The 12,139-nt window shown below is 33.9% G+C and overlaps 1 protein-coding gene across 3 annotated transcripts in view; it reads left to right on the top strand.

The window, feature by feature from the left end:
• LOC149776780 (uncharacterized) overlaps positions 1-12,139 on the top strand; it is a 52,456-nt gene that overhangs the window by 21,922 nt on the left and 18,395 nt on the right. For all 3 annotated transcript variants that reach the window (XM_089941458.1, XM_089941457.1, XM_089941459.1), the window contains 2 exons: positions 1,639-1,806; positions 6,339-6,506. In XM_089941458.1, coding sequence (XP_089797584.1) covers positions 1,639-1,806; positions 6,339-6,506 — 336 coding nt within the window. The remainder of the gene's footprint in view (positions 1-1,638; positions 1,807-6,338; positions 6,507-12,139) is intronic.

Raw genomic sequence — 12,139 nt, 5'->3', positions numbered from 1 at the left:
TCAAGACTATTGGAACATCAAACTAGTCAAGGCTATGGGTACAGCAGCACATTGATGATTATTGGAATTTGTTCAGAACCCTCTTTACCTTTGGACTTTGATAGAACTTTTATGATTATTTGGGGTTGAATTTACAATACTGTTAGTTACTCTAAAAAATTTATTTCATAAATTTGAGAATTGTTGTAAATTATTTGTTGAATTTGCATAACTTGTTGATTTTGCTGTTTCTGTTACTTAGATTAAGACCATATATCCTGATTAGTTCATCAAGGAATTGGATACTTTTGTTGATAAAGTGCTTTATGTTAATTTCATTGCATTGACTGAGTGGATTGAAATCAAAGGGTGATCTGCTGAATATTTATGTTGGATATACACAGCAGAACAAGGTCATTTAAAACCATGCTAATTCATTATTCTGGATTTGTTTGTTTCAAGAATTTTGTTTGGCTGAGTTTTTTACCCACGAGATGAAATGTATCTGTTATTCACTCATTTCAATCAAATATTCTTTTTATTTTATGCTCACATATGTTGGCTACCTAATGTTTGTGACACAGTGAAGTAGCAGATTTCTTACGGTAATGTCAGCTGTTTACCGTACATGTTATGCTGTGCTATGTGTACCTGCACACAAAATTAGTGCCACATCAGATTGATCAAAATTAGCTGATATTTCCAGAATAACAATCTACAAGTTTCAAGGATAGTAGACAGGAATTATTAATAAGGAAACAACCACTACATAAGGAAAAAGTAGTTCACTAACAGAAAATCAAAGGGAGGTAAGTATGCTCTGACCCCAAAAAGTAGTTCATGTAGTGAAAAAATATTGATATTTTGTCACTACAGTGAAATATCAATATTATTTTAATTAGAAAATCAAGTAATTCACTGCTTAGCATAAAATAAATTGCTCACTTGTAAGTCAAGACCAACTGCAAATTGTACATTCCCAGATTTGCCGTTGCAAATATCGCTAGCAGATAACAGATCTGGGTCACAGCAATTTGTTAGGAGAAATTAGTAAAGCAAACAACATTGACCCTGATCTGCTGGTGCTTTATGTAAGGGCAGATCAATGTTGGTGTTGTTTACAGTTGGACTTATATGCAAGTATGGATGGTATATGTTGTGGCAATGGCATCACAGTATATTAGGTTATATTTAACAATTTTCTGGACCACTGTCAATTCTAATGCTTTGGATAAGTTGTTACCTGAAATTGCCTCTGAAATTCTAAACATTTTCTGGTTATGTGTGTTTGTTTCCTTATGGAGCATGGAGGTACATGCATAATAATATGCAGTATACTCATATACATACAGACATACATACGTATACATACATACATACATACATATTGCCATTATACTTTTTTCCGGTTCATGAACTGTTTTCGTCGGCATCGGGGTATATATGTCTCACAGGGGTAAAATTATTTTTAATATAAGATGACAGTGAAATTTTTGAAAAAGGTTTTGGAATAATAATAGATTAATATAGTTATACAGTATATGCACTGCCATTTTTCAGGGTAAAGAAATTTTTTGTCATGAATGTTCAAAACTCACTTGATGTGATCATCAAGATTTACCAAGATTTAAATTATCATGATTAATTTTCTATATTCAGGAGCAGGTGTATTTGTGACAACAGTGGTGGCTGGGACAATATCAATTATCTGTCCCATTGACTGCATGCAGCGCCCCTTTCTCCGAGATGTGATTTTCTTTGTGGTGGCTCTTTTCTACACATTTGTTGCCCTCTGGGATAAAAAGATAACAAAGTTTGAAGCTATAGGTAACATGTCACACCGCAGTCATTTTTTTTGTTACCATATAGTTGTAACTTCAGAGAAATATAAGTCTCTTGACTAGCTAAATCAGTTGATTTGTTTGACTAGTACCGAATTCCATGGGCTGTTGATTTTTACAGGTTGAAGAGTGAAAAGAATGAGATATGCCATAAAGCTGTGATTTCTGTATGCTTTGTTCTTATCCATTTACTGATCTCTTTGAATTCCATGGAGCTTTCACAACGTTTCAGTGATAACCGTGCATGTTGTGCTGATATTGAAGCAGATTGGCACTAATTAGACTGCATGTTGTTGTTGTTGTTCTAGGGTTTGACGCCATTTTTCAGCACAAGATAGGCTATACATGGCAGCCAGTATAACTGGTGGAGGAAGAACCCTGGAAAACCCAGGGAAGAATCAACGACCCACGATAAGCTACTGACAGGCTTTCCCACGTACCCACACTAGCCAATACTTGGACTCGAACCCACGCAGACAGAGGTGAGATGGCAGTGATCCAGAATGGTGAGTGCTTTAGACCACTCGGCCACTCAGGGCCCCTTAGACTGCATCATTAGTGAAGTTATTTTCTGTGTTCACATGAACTAGCTATGTTTTTAATATATGCATCATTATGGAATCTGCCGACAGAACAAATACGTGTTAAAATTAGCATTTCTTGGTGAAATACTTTTATTGTCATAAATAACCCATTCTTGTTGATAATGTATTTATGTAATTTAGCTGTCCATCATTCATTTTGACTATTTCCATGTTGGAATTTCCCCCAAAGACTTAACATATATACTCACTTATGAGACTAGTCCAACTACAAAGACCTATATCTGCTGCCACATAGATATGCTGGCAGATCTGGGTCTGTGTAGTTTGTAAAGAACAGTCAATAGAATAAACAAAGTAGACCCTCATCATGCAGGTGAACTATGCTACGGCATATCAGGATCATTGTTCTTTGCAGTTTGACCTAATTTATAAGTGAGTGTGGTATAAGATTGAGAATAAAATCATTTGGAAACTCATGTTTTGTTAACCAATATCACCAAAAAGTTGTGAAAAGTCTAATTAATGTAGTTAATTATATCTACTGCTACTAACTTGGTGGTTTCACATGATATAAACTCAGTGTGTTTAATCATTCATATCTCATGACCTCAGCCACTTGCCAAGACCAGCATATGTGATAGCAGTTAGTTTGGAGCACTTTCACATTTGGGGGACAGACCATTTAATTTTGCTGGAGGGGAAGGGGATGAGATTTTCTTTAAACCAAGGTATATATTTTTTTTTTTCTTCCAAGATAATTTATTTTGTCACTAATACAGTTGGTGTAATTGGTTCTTTTTTCTGCAAATCAAATCAAAAATATATTTTCCAAGTTTGGGGTGGGTGGGTGGGTGCTGACAATTTCCCCCACAAGATATGTTCAGTTCCCAGGACTCGACAGATTTGTCATTAATAATCACTAAATCTAATTTTTGCTGCAACTTAAAACGTTTCTGACTAACAATTGCAAAATCAGTCAGTATATATAAACATGAGTAGATTTCTTTCTAAAGATCTCAGATAATGTTTATATTCAGTGATGACAAAAATGGAAGACAGAAAAGAAAGAGTAATGGCACACCCAACCTGTCTACAAAAGTCCCCTTTAGGACTTCTTGGAATTTGATCAGGTGACATTTTTATACAAGTGAGTGTACACTGAGTTATGTTTAAATTAGACTTTTTTTCTGCTGTTTATAAAAGGTAGTTGCTCTTCAGAGAGAGGGTAATGCAGTAGCAAGTTTGATTGCATTGTGGATTCCATCAAAATTCTCTCGACTAGTTGAATATAACTTATAAGTGTGCTAAAGTGTTGTGTGACTTTGAGCTGAAGGTTCACAGCCCTAACCTGGATTTGTAAACTTTGTTGACTTGCGAACATGATAATTAAAGCAAAGATTAACTCTTTAGTTGAACAGGCATATGTGATGCAATGTGTGATATTGAGGACCTTGGGCTTAATGTTTCAGAAAACAAAATTGTTGACATGTTGACTTAAATAGATTTTGCCAACACAGAAGTATTGGTTGTGCTACAAAATTATCTTGACCTATTTTGATACCTAAAAGTCCAAAACAGAGAAGTGGGGGAGAGAGATAAACAAGACTCTTTGTGAAACTCAACAAGATTCCTATTTACGTGTAGAAGCAGTGATATTAGTAGAACCAGCAAGCAATACAGGAACCATTTCGCTGATAGCAGTGTACATTTTGAATAAACATTTTATGATGAAACTTTACAATGATGTCTTAGTTTTGTCATAGTCAGTACACAACATTATCTGGAACAACTAATATGTTTACCACCATTCTTCAAAGTATTATTTGAAATATAGATCTATATTATTTGTGCAACTTTTGTCCATAATTGTAGATTGTAAGGTCATTTTTAAGCAAGATATTAAAAAGCTTTGTCCATGATTGTAGATTATACGTTAAGATAATAATCATTTGTAAACAACATGGTTCATTACATTGGTTTTCCCCTTGGAAAACCTATGGTCTACCTGATTTGTCAGATTGGTGCTAAAATTTAAGTAATCAGAACTAACCTTTTCTTTGAATTCAATAGAAATTTCCATTTGAAATAACCCTGGTCATCTTATTGTATCTTAGGATTTTATATATTTTTTGGAAGTAAACAAAATAATATATTCAAATTTGAATATCAATTTTTGTGAAATCACTTTTAGCCATGTTTAGATATAATTTGAGTGGAATTATTTATTTATATTATTCATTGGAATTAAAGTGTGCTTATGGACATTTGGATTAACACACTATTTTGGGATGATAGTGATTTTCATGGCCCTTGTGGATTTTACCATTGTCATATGTCAAGACTATTGGAACATCAAACTAGTCAAGGCTATGGGTACAGCAGCACATTGATGATTATTGGAATTTGTTCAGAACCCTCTTTACCTTTGGACTTTGATAGAACTTTTATGATTATTTGGGGTTGAATTTACAATACTGTTAGTTACTCTAAAAAATTTATTTCATAAATTTGAGAATTGTTGTAAATTATTTGTTGAATTTGCATAACTTGTTGATTTTGCTGTTTCTGTTACTTAGATTAAGACCATATATCCTGATTAGTTCATCAAGGAATTGGATACTTTTGTTGATAAAGTGCTTTATGTTAATTTCATTGCATTGACTGAGTGGATTGAAATCAAAGGGTGATCTGCTGAATATTTATGTTGGATATACACAGCAGAACAAGGTCATTTAAAACCATGCTAATTCATTATTCTGGATTTGTTTGTTTCAAGAATTTTGTTTGGCTGAGTTTTTTACCCACGAGATGAAATGTATCTGTTATTCACTCATTTCAATCAAATATTCTTTTTATTTTATGCTCACATATGTTGGCTACCTAATGTTTGTGACACAGTGAAGTAGCAGATTTCTTACGGTAATGTCAGCTGTTTACCGTACATGTTATGCTGTGCTATGTGTACCTGCACACAAAATTAGTGCCACATCAGATTGATCAAAATTAGCTGATATTTCCAGAATAACAATCTACAAGTTTCAAGGATAGTAGACAGGAATTATTAATAAGGAAACAACCACTACATAAGGAAAAAGTAGTTCACTAACAGAAAATCAAAGGGAGGTAAGTATGCTCTGACCCCAAAAAGTAGTTCATGTAGTGAAAAAATATTGATATTTTGTCACTACAGTGAAATATCAATATTATTTTAATTAGAAAATCAAGTAATTCACTGCTTAGCATAAAATAAATTGCTCACTTGTAAGTCAAGACCAACTGCAAATTGTACATTCCCAGATTTGCCGTTGCAAATATCGCTAGCAGATAACAGATCTGGGTCACAGCAATTTGTTAGGAGAAATTAGTAAAGCAAACAACATTGACCCTGATCTGCTGGTGCTTTATGTAAGGGCAGATCAATGTTGGTGTTGTTTACAGTTGGACTTATATGCAAGTATGGATGGTATATGTTGTGGCAATGGCATCACAGTATATTAGGTTATATTTAACAATTTTCTGGACCACTGTCAATTCTAATGCTTTGGATAAGTTGTTACCTGAAATTGCCTCTGAAATTCTAAACATTTTCTGGTTATGTGTGTTTGTTTCCTTATGGAGCATGGAGGTACATGCATAATAATATGCAGTATACTCATATACATACAGACATACATACGTATACATACATACATACATACATATTGCCATTATACTTTTTTCCGGTTCATGAACTGTTTTCGTCGGCATCGGGGTATATATGTCTCACAGGGGTAAAATTATTTTTAATATAAGATGACAGTGAAATTTTTGAAAAAGGTTTTGGAATAATAATAGATTAATATAGTTATACAGTATATGCACTGCCATTTTTCAGGGTAAAGAAATTTTTTGTCATGAATGTTCAAAACTCACTTGATGTGATCATCAAGATTTACCAAGATTTAAATTATCATGATTAATTTTCTATATTCAGGAGCAGGTGTATTTGTGACAACAGTGGTGGCTGGGACAATATCAATTATCTGTCCCATTGACTGCATGCAGCGCCCCTTTCTCCGAGATGTGATTTTCTTTGTGGTGGCTCTTTTCTACACATTTGTTGCCCTCTGGGATAAAAAGATAACAAAGTTTGAAGCTATAGGTAACATGTCACACCGCAGTCATTTTTTTTGTTACCATATAGTTGTAACTTCAGAGAAATATAAGTCTCTTGACTAGCTAAATCAGTTGATTTGTTTGACTAGTACCGAATTCCATGGGCTGTTGATTTTTACAGGTTGAAGAGTGAAAAGAATGAGATATGCCATAAAGCTGTGATTTCTGTATGCTTTGTTCTTATCCATTTACTGATCTCTTTGAATTCCATGGAGCTTTCACAACGTTTCAGTGATAACCGTGCATGTTGTGCTGATATTGAAGCAGATTGGCACTAATTAGACTGCATGTTGTTGTTGTTGTTCTAGGGTTTGACGCCATTTTTCAGCACAAGATAGGCTATACATGGCAGCCAGTATAACTGGTGGAGGAAGAACCCTGGAAAACCCAGGGAAGAATCAACGACCCACGATAAGCTACTGACAGGCTTTCCCACGTACCCACACTAGCCAATACTTGGACTCGAACCCACGCAGACAGAGGTGAGATGGCAGTGATCCAGAATGGTGAGTGCTTTAGACCACTCGGCCACTCAGGGCCCCTTAGACTGCATCATTAGTGAAGTTATTTTCTGTGTTCACATGAACTAGCTATGTTTTTAATATATGCATCATTATGGAATCTGCCGACAGAACAAATACGTGTTAAAATTAGCATTTCTTGGTGAAATACTTTTATTGTCATAAATAACCCATTCTTGTTGATAATGTATTTATGTAATTTAGCTGTCCATCATTCATTTTGACTATTTCCATGTTGGAATTTCCCCCAAAGACTTAACATATATACTCACTTATGAGACTAGTCCAACTACAAAGACCTATATCTGCTGCCACATAGATATGCTGGCAGATCTGGGTCTGTGTAGTTTGTAAAGAACAGTCAATAGAATAAACAAAGTAGACCCTCATCATGCAGGTGAACTATGCTACGGCATATCAGGATCATTGTTCTTTGCAGTTTGACCTAATTTATAAGTGAGTGTGGTATAAGATTGAGAATAAAATCATTTGGAAACTCATGTTTTGTTAACCAATATCACCAAAAAGTTGTGAAAAGTCTAATTAATGTAGTTAATTATATCTACTGCTACTAACTTGGTGGTTTCACATGATATAAACTCGGTGTGTTTAATCATTCATATCTCATGACCTCAGCCACTTGCCAAGACCATCATATGTGATAGCAGTTAGTTTGGAGCACTTTCACATTTGGGGGACAGACCATTTAATTTTGCTGGAGGGGAAGGGGATGAGATTTTCTTTAAACCAAGGTATATATTTTTTCTTTTCTTCCAAGATAATTTATTTTGTCACTAATACAGTTGGTGTAATTGGTTCTTTTTTCTGCAAATCAAATCAAAAATATATTTTCCATGTTTGGGGGTGGGTGGGTGCTGACAATTTCCCCCACAAGATATGTTCAGTTCCCAGGACTTGACAGATTTGTCATTAATAATCACTAAATCTAATTTTTGCTGCAACTTAAAACGTTTCTGACTAACAATTGCAAAATCAGTCAGTATATGTAAACATGAGTAGATTTCTTTCTAAAGATCTCAGATAATGTTTATATTCAGTGATGACAAAAATGGAAGACAGAAAAGAAAGAGTAATGGCACACCCAACCTGTCTACAAAAGTCCCCTTTAGGACTTCTTGGAATTTGATCAGGTGACATTTGTATACAAGTGAGTGTACACTGAGTTATGTTTAAATTAGACTTTTTTTCTGCTGTTTATAAAAGGTAGTTGCTCTTCAGAGAGAGGGTAATGCAGTAGCAAGTTTGATTGCATTGTGGATTCCATCAAAATTCTCTCGACTAGTTGAATATAACTTATAAGTGTGCTAAAGTGTTGTGTGACTTTGAGCTGAAGGTTCACAGCCCTAACCTGGATTTGTAAACTTTGTTGACTTACGAACATGATAATTAAAGCAAAGATTAACTCTTTAGTTGAACAGGCATATGTGATGCAATGTGTGATATTGAGGACCTTGGGCTTAATGTTTCAGAAAACAAAATTGTTGACATGTTGACTTAAATAGATTTTGCCAACACAGAAGTATTGGTTGTGCTACAAAATTATCTTGACCTATTTTGATACCTAAAAGTCCAAAACAGAGAAGTGGGGGAGAGAGATAAACAAGACTCTTTGTGAAACTCAACAAGATTCCTATTTACGTGTAGAAGCAGTGATATTAGTAGAACCAGCAAGCAATACAGGAACCATTTCGCTGATAGCAGTGTACATTTTGAATAGACATTTTATGATGAAACTTTACAATGATGTCTTAGTTTTGTCATAGTCAGTACACAACATTATCTGGAACAACTAATATGTTTACCACCATTCTTCAAAGTATTATTTGAAATATAGATCTATATTATTTGTGCAACTTTTGTCCATAATTGTAGATTGTAAGGTCATTTTTAAGCAAGATATTAAAAAGCTTTGTCCATGATTGTAGATTATACGTTAAGATAATAATCATTTGTAAACAACATGGTTCATTACATTGGTTTTCCCCTTGGAAAACCTATGGTCTACCTGATTTGTCAGATTGGTGCTAAAATTTAAGTAATCAGAACTAACCTTTTCTTTGAATTCAATAGAAATTTCCATTTGAAATAACCCACATCCTGGTCATCTTATTGTATCTTAGGATTTTATATATTTTTTGGAAGTAAACAAAATAATATATTCAAATTTGAATATCAATTTTTGTGAAATCACTTTTAGCCATGTTTAGATATAATTTGAGTGGAATTATTTATTTATATTATTCATTGGAATTAAAGTGTGCTTATGGACATTTGGATTAACACACTATTTTGGGATGATAGTGATTTTCATGGCCATTCTGGATTTTACTATTGTCATACATCAAGACTATTGGAACATCAAACTAGTCAAGGCTATGGGTACAGCAGCACATTGATGATTATTGGAATTCGTTCAGAACCCTCTTTACCTTTGGACTTTGATAGAACTTTTATGATTATTTGGGGTTGAATTTACAATACTGTAAGTTACTCTAAAAATTTTATTTCATAAATTTGAGAATTATTGTAAATTATTTGTTGAATTTACATGACTTGTTGATTTTGCTGTTTCTGTTACTTAGGTTAAGACCATATATCACTACTATCTCTCAAATCCAGCCCTCCTAGATGAATAGTTTTAGGTGGTGCTCTACAGTTTCGTATTTTGCAATGGGTTAGGATTTTAAAGAAAAAGAATTTCCCCGGCTTTCCTCAATGGTTATACAGGCTATTTAAAAAAGACCTTGTATATCTTAGGTATGATTGATGGGTGTAATATGGGTTATATAGAATACAGCTTGGCCTTACTTCAGATGTGCACCTTTCAAAAAAATGCTAGCTCTACTTGGTTATTTTCACTTCCTGAACTTCAGAGGTAAATTGTATTAAAAAGGAGCTGATAACTTTTTTTACATTTTTTATATTTGGCAATTCATTCATTGCACTTTCAGAAGCTGGTATTGTCTAGTCTGGCAAAATTCATTTTCCCTATTTTATTAGCTGCTATGTATAGTGTACTTTAGACTAATTCAGGCTGATTTTTTGACACAAGGGAGCAGTCATTTTAGTTAGCAGTGTGCTTAAATCACGTAAAATTTCCAAAAGTACAGTATCCAAAAGAAATATCATCCACATTACATTAATGTAGCATAGAGGTATGCCAACATTCTCTCCATTGTGCATGTTTTAAATGCGAACTACTTCACCTTACATACGTCACTCTCTCAAAAGTACATATTAACTGGTGAGCGCCCCTTTGCTAAAATGAGCCCTGTTATGTGACACAATATGTGGTGGTCTGGCAGAGTGATCTCCCTTGATATAGGGTTTGGTGGTAAAACCCATGAATATCCCATTTATTACTTCTTCTCTTGCCAAGAAGCATGCTTTCAACATGAGAGACCTTGCAAAATCCAGAATCAACATTGATACAAGTTGAAGTAGTTATCACTTCACAAGAAAATTATACTCTGTCTATATTTCCAACTTTTCTCTTTTTATCTCGACAAAGATCTGCCTTTAAAATTGTATCCACACTTTCTTGTCTTTATAAAACACCTGAAATCTACATGATCAGAGACAGCCCAGTATCTTTATCACCACCAAAGGACTCCTTATTGCTGGCTATACTTTTAGGCCTTACATCTTCATGGATGCACTCTATAGTTCTTTATGATAAACAATGAGCGAATTAACAAAACAAAGCATCCTTTCTCTCCACTGATACACTGACAGGTTATGTGGGTCAAGCATCACAACCAGATCTTTGTACCGACTAAAAATCATGGAAGTTTGACAAGTTCTGAAGGTGGTGGTTCATGAAAGATAGTTACCTAAAAAATTATATTATTATTATTATTATTATTATTTATATTATTATTAGACAGTTAAGATTATGTTTTATGAACAATAGAATATGTGAGTAGTTTTTGGACATTTGCATGAGAAGGTGTGATTTCTGAGTCTGGGATCATTACTTTGAGCAAATCTGAAAAAAGGTCACTGCCAGAAAAGGGAGATTATATTCATCAATAAAGTTGACAGTAGTGTCTTAGCATGTGTAATTTTATCCAGATTGGATGCAGATTCTGTGAAAATGATGTCAGTGATGGCACATTTGCTGTTACAGTTGATATATTTTTATGAGAAGGGCTTACTGCATGATGTGTTTTGTTATTCTTGCCATCATAACAGTTTTTAAAATCAGCTTTAAAGAAGAGCAACAAAAATAGAACAATGCAACTGATGACAGTCCAGGTATATATTGTATACAGTACACCACTGTTATCCTGATTCTATAAAACTTATGTTTTTACCTATAGAGAATAATGATTAGGTTGATCTGTGCCAGTATTTGTTAGAAAACTTGAAGCACTATCAAATCAAAATTTGATTTTGAGATTTTGGTGGGTTTGAATTATTGAAACCATCTGCAATACCACTGATATATAGTCAACCATAGCTAGTAATTTGTAATTATCAGTCATATGTAATTATGCTGATTATTTTTTATGTGCATTATTCTGCTTAATTCATGTAATTGAAATGTGCATTCACCTGTGGTGACATTTTGCTGAAATTTGGCACACTGACTGGAATTTGGCTTAGTTTTGAGTTCGAAATTGTATTTTTACAATCTGAATGACTTGTAACTTTGAGTATTGCATGGTAATAGAGTGATCTATATAAATTAGCTGTTGAAGGTGATGTCTGTTTGAAGACTTGAGGCTGGGAGCAATCATGTGTTTTGATATGAGTTACTTGACTGGAGTGACTGAAGGTTGAGTTTTTAAGATTTTACTGTATCTGGATCTGGTTTTACCAAAGTTACCAAAGATCATGTAAAAGCTTAGTCCTATGATTGTTATTATGATAGGTGCTGAGAATATTCCTATGATTGTTACTTTCATAAGATTTATCCAAAAATAGCTCATATAACTTTGGTCCTTTGATCATTTATAAAATTGGTTCTACGATAGTTGATAAGATTGTTCATAAGATCATTTATTAAATTGGTTCTAACATCATTTATAAGATTGGTTCTGAGACCATTCATTGGACTGGTTATAAGTTCATT

This window comes from Sinohyriopsis cumingii, chromosome 18, assembly GCF_028554795.1.
Source record: "Sinohyriopsis cumingii isolate HCF-2022 chromosome 18, ASM2855479v2, whole genome shotgun sequence".
In the NCBI taxonomy this organism is placed as follows: Eukaryota; Metazoa; Mollusca; class Bivalvia; order Unionida; family Unionidae; genus Sinohyriopsis; species Sinohyriopsis cumingii.
The sequence above is the reverse complement of the archived record's forward strand: the minus strand, read 5'-3'. Positions and strand labels throughout refer to the sequence as shown.